Consider the following 21959-nt stretch of genomic DNA (forward strand, 5'->3'; position numbering starts at 1 on the left):
TTGTAGCTATTTTTCTCTGGTTTACACACGCAAATTAAAAAAATTCGCGAATCTCAAAGTTTTGATAAGCTGGCCAATTTCTCATCAGATCCGCAATGGTATAAACTATCAATTGATCACAGTTAAACAAGAGTTCACCATAGCCAAATAGAGAGATAATGGCATCATCCACCCCACGAACGCCAAAGTCGCCAAAACCCAGTATCATAACACAGTCTCCAAGACCGCTGAGCACTCCTCAAAGTGAAAACGCTTCCAAAGGGTTAAATATTCTGCTACAGAATGCCGCAGCTAATGCAACATCAGCAAGTCCACTGAGTGCTATTTTCTTAGTCCAATTTGATGTGAAATCAGGTTATATGCTAAAGTGGAGCAAGACAGTCAGTGAAAATGTTTCATTAAAGGGGGTAGAATACAAAAGTTTACCTTCAGGGCTACACGAAGTTGAGAGAGATGTTATATCGTTTGTACAACTTCAACAAGGTGATCCTGAGCCAGAGTCTCAGCCATTTGACAACTTGCTATATGGTGTCTCAGTGTTTCACCAGAATTTGAATGAATCGGTCGGTGGTTCAAGAAACAAGGTCAAGATGTTTTCTTTAGGAATATTAGTTGACCCCTTAACTCAAGTTTATGCCAAATCTTCAGTGTCAAAATTCTCTGGGGACTTACCAACTTGGAAACCAATGCATTTCACTACTGGGTTAGAATATGTTGACCAACTACATAAACTCTTAGATGATTGGGATAATTCAAGTGAAGACTATAGCACATTTGAAGATTTCTTCGATAAACATTCCTCCAAGATTGACTTGTTGGATGTCATTGGATCAAAATCTCCAAAGGCAACGGTTCCTAAAATTGATACACAAACTTTACACAGTTCATTAATGGGGAAACATCATAGTCATCATTTTTTGTTAAATCTTACCAATTTACTTGAAGCTTTGGGTCCTTTAATTTTCAGGGTTTGGAGGTCAGCATTACTTCGAGAAAGGATTTTGCTATTTGACGCACCAAGTGTGGAATTGAATTGTTCTTTTGCCTATTGTCTAGCGATTTTATCCACTATACCACAAGAGATTCATTGGCTACTGAATGAAAGCGGTTGCTGGGCTACGTCTTCATTGCAATTCATACAACCAGTTTATTCAATAGGCGTTAATGATATTGACTGGCTGAAATCATTGATTAACTCAGATCCTGAAAATCATAGAAATACAAGTTTTATTGCTTCTTCTACAGATGAAATATTATTGTTCAAAAGCACTTTATATGATATTTCTGTTCAATTCAATCAACCACATCATGTTGCAACAAAAGTTCCCAAAGTGTTTTTGGTAGAAGCTGCTATCCCAGGATCTAAAAACACAGATCCTTTGAGAGCCACACAACGAGATTTGAAAAGATTTAAAGTATTGGCAACAGAGTTCAACTTGTGCAATGAAGATGGTGAATTAAAATGTCCAAACGCTGCAAAATTGACAGATGAAGCTGTTGATAGCACAGAAGATCCACAACAAACAACAGAATCTGATGGAGTACCGTGGTGGCAAGAAGTTTCAGAACCAGCTTCTTGGAGACAATTGGCTTGGTCTGGGTTTTATTGGTGGGCATCAGCTGGTGAAAATGAAAAAATTGAAGAGGAACAAGAAGTTGATGGCTTGAAAGAAATGGGTGATTATAATAAAAATGAGGTTGAACGTTCTTTAGTGCTTGTTGGATATTTCCAGAATTTAACCAAAAGGATTTTCACTACCATTGCAGATATTATCAACAATGAGAATGAAGAAGATTCAAAAGACAATGATGATTCTGAATTAGTTGATAAGACGATTTGGATTGAACCTGCTGATATATTTGAAATGGGATTGGATCCTTATTCTAAACAGGATGCTGAATTTGTTGTCAAATTGATTCAAGTTTGGTGGAACAGAAAGGCACAAGTTGGCTCCAAACTCTCAAATTTGTGCTGCTTTTAGTTAAATTATATACTGGAAGCACTATAATGATCTTATGATATTGATTAATAATAATACATTTACACTTGCTTAATTTAAATACAGATATATTTATTGTGTGTGCTTTTTTTTTTCCACCGAAACAACTATAGTATACACGAATTAACAAACAAATAACAAAAAACCATCATTCAAATTAACAACCAAGTTGCACTTCCGATGATCGAGAATGCAATAATACACGTTATTATTGCTGCACCAGCCCTATCACCTTTATCTATTGTCAATGGACTCAAGTTTGTACTGGATGTTTCTGTACCAGCAGCACCAGAACCATGTGAAGTACCACCAGTGTAATTGGTATATGGAGGTGGTCTGTCACGGATTCTTAAGTTTTGCATAACTTCTAAGGCAGCCATTTGTTCACCTAACCCGTAATAACCATCCCACCCTGAATGAGACCAATCTAACCCACAAGTATTACCATCTGAACCACCTGAACAAGAATTGGAAGCAGCTCTTGCTGACGCTTCTAAAAGTTTGTAAATATGGTCATAAGTTGATGGGACAAGCTGAGCAGTTAAACCAAGGAATCTTGAGAAAAATGCCTTGAAAGATCTTTGATCATTGTTACAATTCTTTGAATTTTGACAAGCAGCTTCATACATGACTGAATTGTTGAAGAAAACACTTGAACTTGATAGATATCTCTTGGTTCTATTTAACCAAATTTCATCTTCTGTGTAATTGTATAAATAAGCTGAACCTGCCAACATTAAACCTTGATTATAAGTCCATTGTAACTTCACGACAGAAGAACAATTGTCATTGATTGAAACACCATCATAAATGAAATACCAATCACCTTCAGTGATCAAACCAACACCTTCCATCCAATCATGAACTTTTTCAGCCCATTCGACATATGAATCATTTGCTGTATATCTAGCCAATCTAGCAGCTATATGGAATAAACAACCATTTGAAACGGCATTCTTATAATCATAACCAGAATTCCATTCAAAAATTTGCCATCTTAAACCACCTTGACAATGACCATCATCCCATCTGGCAGCCATTGTATTGAAAACAGCTTGTGCTAGATATAACCATTGTGGTTGGTCACTATCAGGGTTTGGAAAGTTTCTTTCAGCAGCACCCATAACAGCAATACCCCAAAACCCTTGATCATCATTACCTTCAGTTGTAGATTGATTTAAAGGGATATAATTCCAATTTTCACCAGTTTGTGCCAATAAAGCTTGTTTTGTGATATCTAAATATGTATCGTTTTGCATGAAGTACCAGAAATCAATCATTGATCCCCATGCACCACCGGCTTCCCACCAATAGTATGGGTTGGCAAACATACCAATAGGTTTACCATATTGAAGACCTGTGTAATAATTGAGTAAACCATCAGCAACGATACCTGTGACTTCTTTCAAATTGGTTAAATTGTCTGGTGTCAACCAAACACAAGAGACGCAGCCAAGCAAGGAAACAAGAATTGTTGAGTGAGAAAAAACACTTAACTTCATCTTGGAGAGTTCTTGACTATTGTGTGAGTGAGTGTGTCTATTACTGTCCTATTCTCTTTTCAAATATGGACTAAATTTCAAGGGTTTTTTTTAGTGTGTTAAATTTCTTGATGTATTTCAAATCTCTATCCTGACCCTTTTCTGACAGACGAAAAAAAAAGTAAAAACTCTATTGTTCTCTGACTGTATCACGTTCAACGACTGAAATTTCCTGATTTGTATAAGTATGGACAAAGTGAGTGGATTAGCCCTTTATCAGCTGCCCTTAAAATGGATTAACTGAGGTTGTAAAGCTGCTCTCAAAAAGGTTTTCTTTGTTAATTGGGTCTTTCACGTCTCTCAAATAAAAAAAAAAGCTTTCTTGATCTGAAAAAACGCGAATTTCGGCGTGGGCCACACCTCGGCTCAGCGTGTTTTGCGCAATCTCAAAGCCAAAAATAGACAATTACCAATTACAGTAATGACATTGCCACTTTGGCAGACAAGCCTCCCAATTTGGACATAATCGCGCAAACCTTGCAAAATGGCAGTTTTTTCTTCGCGAATTCATTTCATCGTAAAAAAAAATAAACACAATTAAGAACATAAAGATACTATTATTATCGTTTCAAAACTCTTTCAAAGACCCGATTCTTTTCACTTTACTACAAAATGTCTGAAAGAAAAGTGATCAACAAATACTATCCGCCAGACTATGACCCTTCAAAGATCATCAAGAAGAAGAAAAAAGTGAAGACCGGTTCTGCAAGTTTGCAAACAGTTAGATTGATGACACCATTTTCAATGAAGTGTCTAAACTGCGGTGAATACATTTCCAAATCAAAGAAGTTTAACGCTAGAAAAGAAAACACAAGTGAGAGTTACCTGGGGATGAAAATTGTGAGGTTCCATATCAAATGTCCAAGATGTGCTAGTGAAATTTTGTTCAGAACAGATCCTAAAAGTGCTGATTATGTTTTAGAATTTGGTGCCCAAAAGAACTATGATTCAGGGAATACCAATAAAATCATGAAAGAAGAGACACAAGAGGAGACGCTTGAAAGATTAGAGAAGGAGGAAGAGGAGGCCAAGAGAAAAGAATTGGAAAAGGATAAGAAACAAACTTCGTTAGAAGAATTAGAGGCAAAATTGAATGATATCAGACATCAGCAAGAAATTAGTGAACAAATTGATGAGATAAGAGAGCGTAATGCCAAAATTAGTGAGAGAGCTACAAACGCTGAGCTACAGAAAGAAATCAAGGAGAGAATGAGAAAAGCCGCAACAGAGAGATTGGTTCAAGAGAATGAAGAAGATGAAAAGCTTGCAGAAGCAGCATTTAAAAAACAACAACCAGAATCAAATGCTACACAAGATGGGTCAGATGGCAGTGCTGAAGTTGATAACACATATACAAATAAAGAGGCCAGCTCCGGATCAGAGTCAGATTCAGACTCTGATAGTTATTCCCAACCTTTGTTTTCCAAAAAGACATCAGTCCCTCAAAAAGTTGTAATGAAAAGGAAAAATAATTCATTGGGAATTAGTGTCAAGAAATTGAAGAAATGATATTGATCGGTTCATTCAAGCTTGCACCAGTCTCTTCCGTGATCTACTTGATAATTACAAAGGCTTGGTTCTAACCAAAGCCCAATCAATGCAGATACCACTATACCTCCAGAATCACTCATTGACGTTGCTCCAAGTGAAAACTCTCGGTCAATTTCTGGAATGGTGTCGATTATTAGCATAAAGGTATTGACATAAGCTGCACCTCCTAATAATCCTTCATAAAACACCAGCAACATTATTATATAGACATTAGGAATGAAATAATAAAGGGATTGCAAGATCAACAATATCAAGTTGAATGATTGTAGGATTGATGGGATGAACAGATATCTTATTCTGACTATTGATGCTGAAGATCTTGAAATGAAAACACCTAATTGATACAAAGTTCCATAAGCAACATAAACATCTCTAAACTTGCTGAATGGTAATTCCTCTAATGGAAATAGCAACGTTGGTGAGACTGATTGATTAATCAAATATTCTGACAAGTAAACTGTTGATAAAGGAATCATGAATGGGACAATGAGCTTTTTCAACCTAGCAATAGTTTCAGATACATGGGTGGCCAGATTAAATTTGTTTGGTTGATTCTCCAAATCTGTGATGTTTCGTTCGTGAATTGTTTCATAAGTATGAACTGGTGGTAATCTGAAATAGTATAAAAACCCTAACGGGAAGATACTAAACAAGAGTAATGAAGACTGAACCCTAATTCCCAAAATTGTAGTTAACAACAAATAAAATCCACTACCAATCAAGCCAGCACCACCAGTTCCTGAGCTCCAACCGTTAAGACCATTTTCTTCATAGAAATGGGTCAATTGTAGAAATGTTATCTCTCCCAATCCCGAACTTAATGAAGCCATGATTATGCCAAATATTTTGAATTGAAGCGTACCAAATGTCACCAAAAGCATTCCAGAAACACTCAGAACTATCAATGATGCAATTCTATGAGGATATGCAATAAAATGGATAAAGAATGGAGCTGATACCTTGATTAAAAACGCTGGTAGAATGTCTGCTAAAAGAACAGTAGCTTTAGGCACCAAAGGACCTACAAGATCCACAGCAGCTGAAAGAATCACCACATAAAGAACATTATTTAGCAATCCAAAGAGCCAGAATGAACAGAACACTTTGTTGAGTGCCATTGTCTTCACGGGTACGTTGATTGTTGATGTTTACACGAAGTGAATTTCTTATCGCGTGAATTTTTCTTTAAAATTCCTTCACGGATATTCACGGATAAGTTAAACATGGACTACTTTAAACGTGTAACTAACTCATGCTATTATGAATGTACATATATTTCATCTTTTTAAGGCCTCAAATCTTTTTCTCAATGCATCCAAGTCATCCTTCTCTTTGGAAGAGTTCTTGAGCCCAGCATCACTGGTACGTTTTTTCTTACTGACATTTTTTTGCAACTCATCTGGGATCTTAACAGTTGGATGTGGGTTATCACTTGATTTATGTGGTGGTCGCACTGAAATTGGTGACTTTTCTGCTTCATTTGGATTTGGTAGGCTAGCAGCTGAAAGCTTTCTTGGTGTAGAGATTCTTTCTTCTGGATAATCTTCGATTGGCTCTTCAAGTTGTATAGGTTTCCCTTCACCTCCATTACTTTCATCATCGTCATCATCATCATCCTCATCGTCTGCTGCTTCTTCAGCTTCCAATTCACTGAATGGGACATCATAAGCTTTGGCAATCTCTTTCAAGTATAAAGATACCAATTCTTGTGAGGGTGCTTCAACGGCTGTTCTCTTTGTGATTTTCTCAGGAATGACATTATCATCATTTTCAATAGCAGCCCGTGCAAATTCTGCACCAAACTTGTGGATTAAAAGGTCTCTAACTGTGTGCATTTCCTTCAAATCCGTATGGGATGCAGAGTATATGATTGTTTTGACAGCTTCTTCTAATCCCGGGTCGCATTCTTTCTTATCTAATAGTCCAATCCTTGCTAGCAATAATTCACAGTATAGCTCAAGCATCTCTAGAAGCTCAACATAAATATCTTCACGGACAATATTTTCGACTCTTATCTTTGCACTTTCTTCTTTTCCTAATGACAATAATTCAGCCATCTATAAATTGTGTTAGTGAGAGAACAGAAACAATAAAGAGATCCTCTGGAGCATACCTGTCTTCTTTGTTGTTTAACAAGCGCCAAACGTTTAGTCTGAGTAAATCTCAGCTTACTTATAGCCATTTTTAATGTGACCTTGAGCCTTCCCTTTAAATAGATTTGTTAGAATTTAGGGGTCAAACTGAACTGATAAGGAGGCAACACTCACTTGTGACGAGATAACAGGAGCCATTTTCACTAAAGCTGTAGATAAACACTCTTAACTCAATGGTAATAATTGATTATAATTATCCTTCTTCAATCAATTGTTGTTGAAATCTTGTAGTTCGTCGCCCCAATCTAACTCTGGAGTTCAGGTCAGAATTATCAAAACAAAAAAAATCGCGAATAGTCAAAATTACATAATGGATTAGTCATTAATCGTATTTGTTATATTAACATCAAATAGTTAAATATTCCTCCATAATCTTGTTTGACAGCTTGGTATTTCCACTGCTGTTGTAAATCAATATCAAGTTATAAGCGGTCTGTCTCTTCAAGTCATTTTCCGCGTCCAAGTCATCAAATTCCTCCAATACCTTATTATAATACTCAACAGCAATTGAAAAAAGACCCAATAAATGGTAAACTCTCCCTAAATTATATAGAGCTTCTTGATGCTCCAAAGGACCAAACTTTGATGATGTACGTAGCTCAAAGTATTCCATGACATATTTTAATCCTTGAAGGAGCTCAAGATGACGGTTTGTTGAAGATCTTTGCATTGATCTATGGACATGAGCTAGACCGGCTAATAAACAAATCATTGGTTCATTTTTATAGCTTTTGTAGATTCTGGTGAAGTAGACAAGACTTGGAACATAACTTCGATTTGTGAAAAGCAAACAAGCATAAATGTACATCAAATAAGTATTATCACTTCCATTCACTTCAACTTCCTTGTTGGTGATGTTTGCCATACCTGTGATTGATCTTTTTTGGTTCAACGAGTCATAAGCTTTGACTTGTCTTAAGAAATACTTTTGATGATTAATTGAAATAAAGTTTTCTGTGCATGCCTTACCTGATGGTTGACACAGCAAAAACAACTTGAGAACCTTTTTGTTGAATTGGAAACTGTTCAATATGACTCTTAGTGATAGAAGCATATCTTTATGATCTTGTGTCCTTATAGATATAGCTAGTTTGACCAAGTTCATTACTTCATCACGATCTTTGTTCTGGTAGAACACATTGACATTCTTAGCACTATCAATTATACTATTAGCGTCATTTGGATTTTCGTATCTAGCCACTGCAAGTGCATATTCCATAAATAGTTCAAACCATTGGTCATACTTCAACCCTCTAAACTCCTCTTTAGATGTTAACACCAACTTTTCTTCAACTTTGGAGGTAAATCCTTCATATAGCTGAGAAATTCTCTCAAGTTTAGAGTCAATGTCCATCTGTAAGTTTCTTGTTCTTGTAATGATACCTTTAAATTGCCTAGATCTATCTTTTGGGAAGAAATTTTTGACATTAGAGAAGATTTCAATCAACTCTGAAGCTAACTGAATCCAAGTGGTAGCAGCAACATTATCACCGGATTCCAATCCTTGATGAAGTCTTTTTAATCTTTGATACTTCTCAATGACATTTTGTTTCAGTTTATTATCTCTTTCTTGCTTCTCAGCTTCAGTAAGTCTATACCCCCTTTTTGGTGGTTTGTTTATTTTATTTTGAATCAACGCTTGGTCATCTGCATCTTGGACTGGTTCTGCTATTTGTTGTTTTGTAACATCGGACAGATTGTGTTCTTCCGTAACTGCTTTTCCAGATTCCTTCCTTCTGCTTGTAATAGACTCTAATAAACTTTGAGATTCTTCAACTTCTTCCAAATAATATAATACCTCAACTAAGGCTAGTTGGATGTCCATGTTACCTGGATCCATCTCCAAGGCAATGTTATAATATTCCTTAGCATCTTGGTATTTACCAAGCTCAGTAAAGCACCTCCCCAATGAAGTGAAAAGTTCAGGTATATGGAAATCTTCTAGTCTGCTTAGCGGTACATAAAATTTAACAGCATCACTAAATAGTTGAGCACCTTCCAACTTAGTACCTGCATCAGAAAACAAATCAGCCATCTCAGTGATATCCTCATTAAGTAAGAAACCAAAATGAATCAATGCTTCATCAACGTGGTTTAAGCTTAATCTCAAAGATGCAAGTTTCACTCTTATATCAATAGGTAACTTATGAGATCTTGTTTTCAGAACATCAGCTAAAGCTTCAAATTTTGCGTTTTCATATCTTCTTTCATCGAACTCAGAGTCATCGGTAACATCTTCCCAAAATTCTTCATCTTCTCTTCCTTGAATCCAACGAGCAGCATGCTTGATTGTTCTAATTGCTATTGCATAGTTTTTTTGCTTCACAAACAATTCAGCAAGGATATTTAGTGAGGACCAATCAAAAACTGGAAATCCACGAGACTTGGAGTCAGCTTCATCTTCAGAATCGTCAAAAGAATCATCTTCATTGGATTCATCTCTGATTCTTTTTGTAACATTTTTTTCAAATATCATCAAGTACATTGCGATAGCATCATTAACTCTGTTCAATTGAATGTAGATGAGAGCAAGTTCACGAACAACTGATGATTTAGAAGGATGAAGTTTTTGCAATTTTTGAAGCCCTTCAAGCGCTCTTCCTAATTGACCAGTTTCTCTATAAAGTATCGATCGCTGTAGAAAGACGTCAAATGATCTGTTCTTAGCACTGATGGCTCTTCCATAACAATAAATAGCTTGAGTTGTGTGCCCAAGGTCCCTACTTGTTCTTGCAACAAATGCCCAGTAGTCACCATCCAAAGGGTTCAAGTGTGCAGCTAAGAACCAAGCGTTACAACTTTTATTCAACCTATTTTGACGATAATAAATTTCACCCAAACTCTTGTATGCTGAAAAGTTTCTTGGGTCCTTTTTTATAACCTCCTGATATATTTTTTCTGCTGCATCATAATCACTACCGACAAACATCTCATTAGCACTGGATAGCAGCATAACAACTTCAGGGTCTAACTCTCTTTGTGGTCTAGCTCGTGGTCTCTTTTTATCACCTCTTTTCTTCTTTCGAAAATTGTTGGCTTCTCTAACAGCATCCATGAAAGCTTCTTCAGTGTCTTCTTCATAAGACAAGTTACCATCATCATCTGAAAATTCAGCAGCAAGATCAATGTCTTCGGGATCCACATCATCTTCGTCATCATCCTCGTCATTTTCTGAAAAGATTATTTGTTCTTCATTATCGTCATCATTATCCTCACCAATCATAGCCCTGACATCAATTTCATTGTAAATGTCTTCATCTGAGTCATTAGGGTATGATACTTGGGAGTGATCCCCCTCATTCACAGCTGGCATTTCGATAAGATTGAACAGACCGTTGTGAAGCTAATCAACAATCCAATTTCCATCCCTTTGTTTATTTTTTTTTCCACAAACGCGTCTTGGAAAAAATTCGCGAAAAGGAAAAATTCGCGGATTTTTGCTGTCACTTTTTTTTGCCGAAGTGGCAATTTGAAGAAACCCAAAACAACCTTCTGAAAGACAAAGATAATAAGAACATAATCAACAAAAGAACCCATAATGGTTAGTATATATCTTATAAGGCCCAATTGACACATTATATGCTAACCACTCACTAGTTTTCAAGCTTTGGTGGCAGTAACTTTGGATTTCAACCTGGAACTTTTGGGGGATTTGCTAATATTCCTCAAAACTTTGAAGACTTCTTCAGATGTTACCCAATCGCAATGATGCCTGACGACACTAGAAAAGATGATGCTAATTTTGGTGGTAAGATATTTCTTCCTCCAAGTGCTTTAAACAGATTGACAATGCTACATATTAGATATCCCATGCTTTTTGAACTTTCCAATGAAGAGAATGGATTAAAGACTCATTCAGGTGTGCTAGAATTTGTTGCTGAAGAAGGGAGAGTCTACCTGCCTCAATGGATGATGAGCACACTTAAATTACAGCCAGGCTCCATCATTAAAATTACAAATTCAGATGTTCCGTTAGGAAAATTTGTTAAAATTGAACCACAGTCTGTTGACTTTTTAGATATATCAGATCCAAAAGCTGTTTTGGAGAATGTGCTTCGAAAGTTCTCCACATTAAGTTTGAATGATATAATAGAAATTAGTTATAATGATAAGATTTTTGGAATCAAAGTGTTGGAAGTGAAACCAGAATCAGCATTTAACAGTATCTGTGTTATTGAAACAGATTTGGAAACAGACTTTGCGCCTCCGGTAGGTTATGTTGAGCCAGATTACTCAAAAACTGCAACTCCTGGGTCAACAAAATCAGCTACACCAAATCCAGGAAGAACATTAGGAACAATGGCAAAATCAATTAATTACAAGGAGCTTGCACAAAAAGCAAGTCTTGAACAATCTTCATTCAAGGGGGAAGGTCAAAAATTGTCAGGCCGTCCTTCAAAGAACAAGAACGATGTGAAGAAACTTGATGAGCTGGATATCAACTTAGATGGACCACCAGCCCCATTGAACTTACCAGATGGTCAGCTTTTTTTTGGATTTCCTGTCGTTCCCGTACAACTGGATGAAGAAGACAAGGAGAACATCATTTCTAATAGTGCATTTGCTGGCCAAGGTCAATCGTTAAGGCAGAGTAAAAAGAGAAAAGACCTCAAATCACATGCTAGCCCTAAACCTAAAGTCCACAGTCCTGAACTGATAGAGATCGATTGATTAATAAAGTTTTTACATGTACCAATATCATTGTAAAACATCATCTATTATTTCCCTATTGTACTTTTCTTACTGACAACTCTCATCAATGACAAGGGTAGTTCATTATCTTCGTCACCTTCTATCTCACCATCAGTGTATTGCCCAAGGGATTTGGTTCTAGTCAAATCACCACGAACCCAAGAGCCTATTGAATAGACTCTTTTTCTGAATCCATTTGACAACTTAGTAGCATTGCTATCAACGGATTTCCTGGATTTCGACGATACGCCTGTATTCACTAACGCAATTGGATTTACATCATATTCTTCAACAGATGATGCCGAGTCATTAATATCATCCTCGTCTTCCACTGGAGTTGTTGCATTACCTTTGTCTTCATCTTCATGACCTGTAACCATATCTTTATATCCCCTTGCGGCTTTGGCAGCATAATCTGAATACAAGGAGCGACTCAAGAACCCATACTTGAACTCATGAACACCAACAAGTACTTTAATCAGTTCAACGAGCTCTTCCAGATAGTCAATAACTTCTTCAGTTGCTGAGCTTGAAGCATTCCAACTCAAAAACTTTTCTTTCAAAAGATGTTCTCGATGAGAGCTATCGGGTCTATGACCATGACCACGGAATTCAACAAAAATTTGAGAATCACCCTCGCTATCTGAAGATTCATTATTTTCTTTTTTAATAATTGGATATTTTTCTTGAACAACTTCTGTAACCTTTTTTATTAACCTTTGTTGCGCAATTTTGGAGCTTGGTAAGTATTGAGGAAGCGGAGCTTTGGTCATCAAGGCGCATTGAACTGCTCTCAAGTTATTGTTGATTGAAGCTGTAACTTGTCTTCGATAAGGGAAAACAGTGGAATTAAATTCTTCAATAATAGCTGAACCATAAACTTTTCTCAACAATACAATATTGTCCATTCTATCTAGTACTTCTCTGAGAATGAAAATGATCTCATAAAAAACACGTTCAATGTCTTGATAATTTCCTTTCAACCTTGGTTCCTTTCTTGCACTTCCTCTGTAAGCATCTGCTCTTGTTAATGCGGACTTTGCAGTGGCTGATAGCTTTTTGTAGTTTTCATATCTCTCTTCAGTCATACTAAGTTTTGAATCTTCACCATTTAAACCAACTGCATAAATCAATTGCAGCTTGGCAATCATTCCAATAGCATCTGAAACCTCATAAATCAACTCATCTCTCGCTTTTATAGGGAAGATGATAAGCTGACAGATCAAAGCCACAGCACCACCATAAATCATGGCGAGACATCTTTTTCCAAAATTCTGCAAAATGGAACCCCCAATTTCAGACGGCAATGCTGAAGACAACAACACAATATAAATAGAAATGATACCAATGATAGCAGCTTTCACATATGGAGTACCAAGAAAATAATAATATCCAGGAATAGCACCAAAAATTGTTACAATAGTTTCCAAATATGGATTTGTCTGATTTATTGCAGCAACATATGACAAATATCCCCAAGCTGCTCCACTTATGACACCAACACCTCTCAAGAAGAACACAAAAAAAGTACTACCAACCTGCGGCTCAAGAACAAGAATACAAACGAAACCAATCCAAGTTCCTCTAATATCAACGTACCATTCCCTTGACTTTGGTATGAACATTGGGAACGAAGCAACCATCAAACCAACAGTAATTTGGATTCCAAACCTAAAATGAGGCTTAAATTTTTCATAAAAGGCTAGAGAATTCACAATAATCTTATCAAAGTAATTGTGGTGTATTGTTTGTTTCCTCTTAGCAGCAACATTTTCGAAAAATTCATTTTCTGTGGACATTGATTTACGACGAGGTCTATCATCATCACCGAGATAAATTTTGGACTGTGTATCACCATTCAAACTTGCAGTCTCATTAGCATTAGCAAGATCATTACTATTTGCTGAAAACCAGCCTTTTAGCTGGTCACTAGAAGTCAAAAAGGAAAACCAAACTTTTCTCCCAAAGAAACCCTTTCTTTCTTGAGTTAAACGATACTCATAAATCAATTTTGTTTCTTTCATGATATTACAAACAGCATTTGCAGTTTCTTTCAAATTCATCAAAAATGAAGATAATAGAAACATATCATCATTTGGTGAAAGATAATCTTCATACTCTGTATTGAGATTATCAAGTTCTTTTCTAAAAGTAATATCAAATTCAGCCATTGCTCTTGCAAGCGTATTGATTCTAGCATCAAAATCTTCAGATTCGAGATCAAAATCTTGTAGTTCAATACTTGGTGATTTTGAAATTGAAGAGAAATCCACGTCATATGATTTTGCAATACCAACCTTGATAACATATAGACTATCCGAAATGACTTTTTGGAGCTCAAAAATTGGAATCCGAGCCCTTTCCAAGACTGTAATTAGCAATTTATTATCATTTTCACCTTCTGTTGTGCTGTTGTCGTTCAATAATGTGAACTCTAGTTGTGAAGCATTGATCAAAGCACTCACATAAGACAATTGTGACTTCAAAACCTCAATTATATTTCTCAATTGAGCAGGTGAAAGATATGAATACGAGATTTCATACATACACTCCTGTAAAACGGCTTGAGTAGAATTCAACTTGGCTCTCAAAGACTGTTTCTTTTTTGTTAATTGGGCCAACGAAGGGCATTCAACCTTGAATAGTGAAGTGTCATTTCCAACAGATATAAAGAACTGGACAGTGGAGTCTATTGTACTGTGTAATTCATTTAAGGTTATTATCATTGATCTACCCAAATATGAAGATCCAAATTCTGGAAAAATAAGTAGGTTGCAAGCTAATGATATTGCAATACCCAAAAAGAAAGGGATGGTGAAACTTTTAGCAATCGTTCCAGCATCTGTTTTCAGATTATCCATAAATGTGAAATGAACCACCAAAAATAATGGAAAAACCATTGCAAAGAATTTGTGAGATATACTTCTCATCCAACCATGAAAGAACAGCATAATGATTTCAAACACAGCCAATATGGCAAGGGCTGTTCTGTAATTCTGATAATTCTCAACTTTTTGTAATTTGTCAACCAAATGGAGCTTCTCAGGAGTGAGGGCCTTTTGAGCTAGGAATCTACCTAGCAGGGCATATGAATTACCTAATAGAAGCCCGGAAATACAGAATATAACAGCTTCTATCATTGTACCAAATCTTCTTCCAGGGTGAACCATGACTGAAATTAACGGCAACATTGCAGGTTCATCACCTAATACGTCAACAACTTTGGGTATCAAGCAGAATATCAAAGCAATAGTTGAGTTAAACACACATTTGAATATTCTTTGAGCCAAAATTCTATTGGGCAGCTTTTTTGAAATTGACCTTAATAATGAGGACGTTATTTGTTGCATTTTAACTTATACCATATCCTGCAATAATTGTGTGAAAATGTTTGACAAGGAAGGAGATTTTTGAACTACCTGTAAGATACAGTAGCAAATATCTGCCTCGACGAGTAGGGTTCTAGCTTTTGATGTACAGATCCAAATCAAAAGGGTTCAACAGCTTTAGATACGATGATTCATTTCAAAACTTCCAAGAAAAAAACACACTATTCGCGATTCGCGAAAAGTCCGGTTTCAGCATTTGCAAAAAAAAAGTATCAGGTGATAGATTGCGTCATTTTGCGGAGATAGGTATCGAACAAGTAATTCCAAGTTCCCTTTTCGTGACCTTGCGAATATTTTGCGGCTTCCCCTTAGCGAAAACTCCCTTTATGGAAATGTCGAAACAAATCCAACAGCCCCTTGATAAGAAATGTGACTGCATCAAGGAACAAGAACCATGAAAGGATTTGAAAAGTTCATTTGAATTAATCCTTCTTCATACTTCACCTCGATCAGGTGAAAACATAGCTAGAAAATGACCAAACATTCTAAAAAGCCCAATGTTGGTTCAATAAGACCTACTTCGGCTGATTCAGAAGATGAGTCGACGTTGGTTTACTTAGATAATGAATCATCATCCATAATGTCAACCACTTAAATCAAATCATAATACTCCAATTAGTCCATCAAAAAGAAAGCTGGAATTCAAAGGTGAATATGGGTCGTCAGAACGAGATAACATCGCTGGGCCTTCAAAGATGTCCAGAAAGGACAAATACAAGCTGAAAAGATTACAGAAAAGGGAGAAGAAGCCAAATTATAATGCTCCAGGTAGTCCATCAAAAAAAAAGCTTGAACTCAAAACTGATGGATTTCCAGAACAATATAATATCGAGCCTCCAAATATGTCCAAAAAGGACAAGTACAAGTTGAAAAGATTACAGAAAAGAGAGAAAAAGAAGTTTTATTCAAAAGCAAATGCTAATGAAGATAAGGGACAGGAAGGAAATGTTCCCAAAGCTTCTGCTTCATCCTCATCACAAGAATCCAGTGGAGTCATTGAGCAGGATGCTGGTCCACAAGAAGACTTAGAGTTGGCTGAATCCAAAGTTGAGGCCCCAATTCCAAACCTTGGGTCTTCAAAATCAGAGAGTGTTACCACTAATGAACTTAACGGCTCAAGCTCTATGAAGAAAAAAAAGAAGAGATCAAAAAACAAAAGCGGTCCCTCTGCTGAAATGCCAGTTGCAGCCGATGAAGAGACTCATTCTGTTACTAAGATTGAAAAGTCATCTGTTAGTTTTGAAAAACGCAAAGAGAATGAGTTAGAAGATCAAGTTAACGGAACACCAGAATTATTTGACTATGGACTAGAGGCTCAAAGCAATGATATAGGGCTAGAGATATTTAGTAGGGGTGGCCAAAGCTGTTATTCCTGGCTAGAAATACTGAATTTAGGTCGCCATCCAATTGTTGATAATCAACCGGTCAGCTCTACGATAGTTCAAAATCAAAGAAGTACTAGTATTCAAGCATATAATTCAGATATCAACGACACTCGTACTGATGGTATATTTTACAAGTCAATCAGTGCTAGGGAGGCCTCAAAAGCTATTGCTGATATGTTAAGCCTCAACCCCATTAAAGCTTATGACAGGAACATGATCATTATTGACGGCCTGAATGTTGATGAGATAAAAACATACCCGGGCTGCCACCTATGCAAGAGAGGTTTGGTCACAATTCGGAATTCAGGTCATACAATGAGTTGTTCCTATAATGGAACAGATGAACACCCCATAAAACGCTTCTACACACTCAAATTAACAGCCAAACTAACTACTCCTAGTTCAAGAAAGTTCAAGTTTGATCTTGTGGGCTTTGAAGAAATAGGAGAATTACTTTGCAAGGTTTCAGCTGACGAATTTGAACGAAACTCATTATTTATTCCAAGATACATCATGCGTCTTAAAAGAGATTTGAAAGATCAATTTGGCAATCAGGGGCTTAATATTATATTTCTTTTTAGGCCTAGTGGGTTACAGAAGAGTCAAATGGAATGCGTCCTTACTGGCTTCACTAAAAGGGTACGGTGATCTAGCTTAGTTTGAGCTTGGTTTTCTGACTTGACGCTTTTTAAAGAAAAGTAATTGTCGGACCATCTTAGAGACATTGAGTCTGTTTGTATTTCAAATCATTAAATTATAGCTTTGGTTGAATAAGCATTCAATCGAACACATCATATCACCATGTACACAACTGTAAGAATATGAGCCACCGTGATGGCAGAACCAATTGAGCTATTAAGAGCTTTTTATTTGTAGAACTTGATTTGATTTGCTTTTCATAGATTTTAATGTAGAAAAAGGTCAATGTTGAGTCTTGACATTTGTTTCTCTCATGTCATCCTCAATCAGAGGTCTGAATCAAACACCAACTTTGAACAGCAATAGCTCAAAATAGATTGTAGCAACAGAGCCTCCCACTTCAGCGCATTATTATTGGTGTCGACACAGTTCGCTCTATGACGAAGCTAGCTATATCTACCTCAACGAGTAGAGCCCCAGCTTTTGATGTACAACTCCAAATCAGAAGGGTTCATTCAACAACTTCAGATACGATTTTAAAACTTCGGAGAAAAAAACATACGGTTCGCGAATCGCGAAAAGTCCGCTTCAACAGATGCAAAAAGAAATATCAGGTGACATATTGCGCCATTTTGCGGATATAGGCATCAAACAAGTAAGTCAATGTTCCCTTTTCGTGATATTGCGAATATTTTGCGGCTTCTCCTTAGCGAAAAATCCAGTTATGGAAATGTCGAAACAAATCCAAAAACAACCGTTGATAAAAAATGTGACTGGTCATAAATAATCAACGAACAAGTTCCATAAAAAGATTTGAAAAGTTAATTTGAATAATCCTTCTTCATACTTTTCCTCAACCAGGTGAAACCATAACTAAAAAATGCCGAAACATTCCAGAAAGCCCCAAGTTGGTTCAATTAAACCAAGTACTCCTGTTGTATCAGATGCTGAGGAGTCCATGGAAGATCAATTGGAACATGAGAGCCCTAGCGATCTTGAATTCGCATCTCCTGCTAAGACAATAAGCAGCTCAGCTGCACAACAGACGAGTCCTTTGAAGAAGAAGAAATTGGATTTCAAAATGACTAGCCCAGCAAAGCTGTCAAAGAGATCTGAAGATAAAGTGGAATTGGAAGCACTGGAAGGCTCTAATGTTTCTTGTGCTACTGAAGACGAGCCAGCAACAGCTGTTGGAGAAACCAGTACTACAGGTGGTTCTGAAGAAGAAGAGAAAAGGAGAAGAAAAAGAGAGAAAAGAGAGCGAAGGGAGAGAAGAAGGCTAGCAAAGGCTGCTTCGAATAATCAAGTTCCAGCTCCAGAAACCTCAAGAGATTCCATTGTTTCATCTAAAGAACTATGCGGTGCTGAATCAATCATCTCTAATGATACGCAGATGGAAATTGTGGAGCTGCAGGAACCTACTGACAAAAATGGCTCCTCGTTGATGTCTCCTGAGACTGCTGCCACTCAAAAGCACAGGTCTACTAATGCTGAGCATTTGATTGATAATGAAAAGGCTTATGAAATCATCCTTAGAGGTCAAGCGATGAGAGAGTATGATCCTCATTTTGTCGAAGTGGAAGGGTTGAAAATTGATGGTATCTTCACATACATTGGCTGTGCTTGTTGTAGAAGAGGAGAGAAAACTATCAGGTCTAAAGAGCATGCGAACAGTTGTGCATATCGTTTTCAGCAGGACAATTGCTTCAATAAGAAACTTGTACTATAGAATTTCAATTACTTTTCATCTAAGCGATGTGTCATTTCAAACAATCGGGTTTCAGAACATCGGGATGAAATTATTCAAGCAAAGCCCAGAAGATTTTGATGCATTGAACTCAGGAGACCCAGAAGCTACCATGGCTTTGAAAACTGAAGTGGAGAATAAGATAAATAGTCACGATGGGGAACTTCCATTACTTGAGGTCCATTTTAAACGCTCTTATTATAATCTTTTTGACTCTGAGGAATGGGATTGCATCCTAGATGATATTTCAAATTTGGGTTCTGACTTCTAACTGATCGGTTGAGCGCTGTGTTTTATTATTGATTATGGGTCTAATACAACTAATTTTCAAGTTTCAATAAGTATAAAATAATTCACGAACAACGACAATATTATTATTATTATTAACGATCATGAAAAATCAATATTGTATCATTTATGACTAATTAGAGTCTAGAGCCCGACCCAACCGTGCATGTGTAGCGAAACCCCTTTTGCATACCACATTGCAACTTGCAAGTAATTTAACCAATAGCCAAAATGCAGGGTTTTCAAAAGCCAGATGAGGCGAAACCAAGCCTAAGACCCACTTGAAAACCAATCACAGTAGGCACCAGTTCCTCATGATCAAAATCTCGAGCATGATTGATCAATACTCACCTTGAAGCTTCAGTTAATCAATTCTATTCAGTACCTATAGAGTTCTTGTTAGTATCATATCCTGTTATCAAGTCAAATCAAAGCAAATTATCAGCTCACTTCAAATAAAATGTTGTTATCATTATAAGTATAATTTATCATTCACCCAGCATTAATAGCACTTTCCAAAATCCCAAGCTACCAGAACCAAATAGTATCAACCATCCAAGTCAGTCAGCTATACCAACACCTAATGAGCAAACTAAAGCGAAAGAGAGTTACTGTTAGTCTCTAGTTGTGTTTTGCAAAAAACATACCTCCATAGTGTCACAAATATCAAATTAAGGCACACATCGAACTCATCAGCATCTCTGGTCACTAGGTTAGTATTGGCTTCAAAACGAGGTGTTATGGGACCTACTTTGTTCTCTGTTCAAGTGTTTTCACCTAAACCTTGATGACACTTGTGGTATGAAAGAAACAAAAGAATAAAGGAAGAAAAGTGGAAATAGTGCCCACTGCCCTTTAATAATCCAGTTATCTTTGGAATGTTTCTTGTGAATAGTGGTCCAATTGTTATCCATTTCTATTGGAGGTGGTTGTTTGTGTACTGCGTTTTTGTGGTTTTTATTCGTTACCACGGTTGTATTAGTAGTGAAATTACATCATGTTTACATGATGGAAATTTTAAAGCGCGTCTTACGCATAAGAACAACATTAACTAAACCAAAAGAACACAACTTTACAACCATAATACGTTGTAGCAAATAATAAACACCATCTTATTCTACGGTCCAAAAGCTTCCAAAAGAATCCTTGATTGGAAGAATTTGGGTAACTTTCGAACAAACACGAAGCTTGTACCATGGTTAACTGTGTATAGGGTAGTTTCGTTTGTGAATTGTTCAGTTTCAAATATGAAGATTCTTTGATTTATGTCTATTTCATCTCCAACTTTCAGCTGTTTTAACGGTAGCAATTTTAATAGGTCAACTGAGCTCAGTATTCTTTAATTCTTAGTCTTTGAGTAGTTGTTACGCATTTTCGCGGCGAAATTAACTATGAGAGAATGAAAAAAACGGGCGCCGCCGGCGCCCACCACTCAAAATTCTCACTTTCAAGCAGCATTACTCAACACACTTTGCTAGATAATATATATGTTAGAATTATTCAATCATCATGAAACTGAATTCTCTTTAAGATGAATGTATTTTTGGGGTGTTCTAAGAAAATTTTGTTAAGGTACAAAGCTATACCTTTATTTGTTTTATAAATTCAAGATATGTACGTCGTTAAAATTCTTAGAATTAATTTGAAAACAAAATTAGAAAGGTCAAAATAAACATAAATTTTATCTAATTACAATCTTTGAAAGCTGAAGATTATATAAATGTATTTTGTTTATATTTGTGTCATATAATATTGTTGTTTAGTTATTTACATTTGAAAAGTTAGTCATGTGATCAGCGACAAATTGCACTGGGTAAATTACCCTTTTCGGATATCGGCGAAGTGAAAATACTACATCGGGAAATCTTGTCAGCTTTTGCAAACGAATGGCTGATTTTTTGGCGCCGACAAGGTAAAATTGAAAAATGTACTTCTTTATTATAACTCGATTTAAGCAAATGAAATAGAGAACAGTGAATCTATATTTAATCGTAACGAAAAAAACACCAACATGTGTTTCTTACCATTGTTCTGAAAAACTGCAAAGTTTTAGTCTGAATCACATGACCCGGATCACGTGATACCTTCTTAAAAGCCAGGGTAAATAACGCGTTGAAAAATTCCTCCGTACCTTGGGAATGCTCAACCTTCAAACTTCACGAACACTTCTTCTTTCCTTAAATTATTCCTTCACATAACGAATGAATCCGTTAACAAATCACATTTTTTCATTCCATTGGAACTCATTCTATTCTAGATATCATACCCAAAACTATAAATGAAAAAATAGAGCATTTGTGTGTGTCTTCCAAGGATCAACTACTTTTTTACCTATGAAGAGCTCTGAAATTAAGGGTTTAATAGAACCGTGCAGCTACTACAATCAAGAAATCAAAATGCACGTTTCAATCAATTTGGTATCGCATATATATTAAAGAGGCCCAATTTATTTCCTTGATCCTGAAAACATTGCTTGATCCTCAAAACCCATCCAAAACCGCCCAAAATTCGCGGAAACCAGGCAAAATCCGATCAATGGCGTTGAAAAATCCATCCAAGGGTCCAGGAAAACCC

The 21959-nt window shown here is 36.5% G+C and overlaps 10 protein-coding genes across 10 annotated transcripts; 5 read left to right on the forward strand and 5 right to left on the reverse strand.

The window, feature by feature from the left end:
• Window positions 1–158: 158 nt before the first annotated feature.
• On the forward strand, window positions 159–1982 carry ANR2 (Anr2p; the record flags this gene model as incomplete). Its single annotated transcript, XM_019184671.1, has 1 exon — window positions 159–1982. One exon carries the CDS (start codon window positions 159–161, stop codon window positions 1980–1982), a length of 1824 nt encoding a protein of 607 aa, XP_019040733.1.
• Window positions 1983–2152: 170 nt separating this feature from the next.
• DCW1 (putative mannan endo-1,6-alpha-mannosidase) lies at window positions 2153–3502 on the reverse strand (the record flags this gene model as incomplete). The annotated part of the gene is made up of 1 exon (XM_019183307.1): window positions 2153–3502. The coding sequence occupies one exon, from the start codon at window positions 3500–3502 to the stop codon at window positions 2153–2155; it is 1350 nt and encodes a 449-aa protein (XP_019040734.1).
• Window positions 3503–4153: 651 nt separating this feature from the next.
• On the forward strand, window positions 4154–5050 carry YJU2 (mRNA splicing protein YJU2; the record flags this gene model as incomplete). Its single annotated transcript, XM_019185573.1, has 1 exon — window positions 4154–5050. One exon carries the CDS (start codon window positions 4154–4156, stop codon window positions 5048–5050), a length of 897 nt encoding a protein of 298 aa, XP_019040735.1.
• An 11-nt stretch (window positions 5051–5061) lies between these two features.
• Window positions 5062–6210, reverse strand: YHC3 (amino acid transporter YHC3; the record flags this gene model as incomplete). The annotated part of the gene is made up of 1 exon (XM_019185574.1): window positions 5062–6210. The coding sequence occupies one exon, from the start codon at window positions 6208–6210 to the stop codon at window positions 5062–5064; it is 1149 nt and encodes a 382-aa protein (XP_019040736.1).
• Window positions 6211–6369: 159 nt separating this feature from the next.
• Window positions 6370–7383, reverse strand: IST1 (Ist1p; the record flags this gene model as incomplete). The annotated part of the gene is made up of 3 exons (XM_019184672.1): window positions 6370–7149; window positions 7206–7298; window positions 7360–7383. 3 exons carry the CDS (start codon window positions 7381–7383, stop codon window positions 6370–6372), a joined length of 897 nt encoding a protein of 298 aa, XP_019040737.1.
• Window positions 7384–7591: 208 nt separating this feature from the next.
• On the reverse strand, window positions 7592–10558 carry TFC4 (transcription factor TFIIIC subunit TFC4; the record flags this gene model as incomplete). The annotated part of the gene is made up of 1 exon (XM_019184673.1): window positions 7592–10558. One exon carries the CDS (start codon window positions 10556–10558, stop codon window positions 7592–7594), a length of 2967 nt encoding a protein of 988 aa, XP_019040738.1.
• A 225-nt stretch (window positions 10559–10783) lies between these two features.
• Window positions 10784–11916, forward strand: UFD1 (polyubiquitin-binding protein UFD1; the record flags this gene model as incomplete). Its single annotated transcript, XM_019185575.1, has 2 exons — window positions 10784–10786; window positions 10843–11916. The coding sequence occupies 2 exons, from the start codon at window positions 10784–10786 to the stop codon at window positions 11914–11916; spliced, it is 1077 nt and encodes a 358-aa protein (XP_019040739.1).
• Window positions 11917–11963: 47 nt separating this feature from the next.
• Window positions 11964–15287, reverse strand: WICANDRAFT_27943 (uncharacterized protein; the record flags this gene model as incomplete). The annotated part of the gene is made up of 1 exon (XM_019181429.1): window positions 11964–15287. The coding sequence occupies one exon, from the start codon at window positions 15285–15287 to the stop codon at window positions 11964–11966; it is 3324 nt and encodes a 1107-aa protein (XP_019040740.1).
• A 689-nt stretch (window positions 15288–15976) lies between these two features.
• On the forward strand, window positions 15977–17602 carry WICANDRAFT_91124 (uncharacterized protein). Its single transcript, XM_019186276.1, has one exon. The coding sequence runs from the start codon at window positions 16022–16024 to the stop codon at window positions 17357–17359; it is 1338 nt and encodes a 445-aa protein (XP_019040741.1). The 5' UTR covers window positions 15977–16021; the 3' UTR covers window positions 17360–17602.
• Window positions 17603–18230: 628 nt separating this feature from the next.
• On the forward strand, window positions 18231–19079 carry WICANDRAFT_78157 (uncharacterized protein; the record flags this gene model as incomplete). The annotated part of the gene is made up of 1 exon (XM_019184674.1): window positions 18231–19079. One exon carries the CDS (start codon window positions 18231–18233, stop codon window positions 19077–19079), a length of 849 nt encoding a protein of 282 aa, XP_019040742.1.
• Between the last annotated feature and the right edge of the window lie 2880 nt (window positions 19080–21959).

The sequence above is a fragment of the Wickerhamomyces anomalus genome, assembly GCF_001661255.1.
Source record: "Wickerhamomyces anomalus NRRL Y-366-8 unplaced genomic scaffold WICANscaffold_2, whole genome shotgun sequence".
Classification (NCBI taxonomy): Eukaryota; Fungi; Ascomycota; class Saccharomycetes; order Phaffomycetales; family Wickerhamomycetaceae; genus Hansenula; species Hansenula anomala.

Excerpts from the sequence above, each read along its gene's own strand:
- WICANDRAFT_91124 (XM_019186276.1), top strand. The coding sequence starts at position 16,022 with ATGTCCAGAAAGGACAAATACAAGCTGAAAAGATTACAGAAAAGGGAG.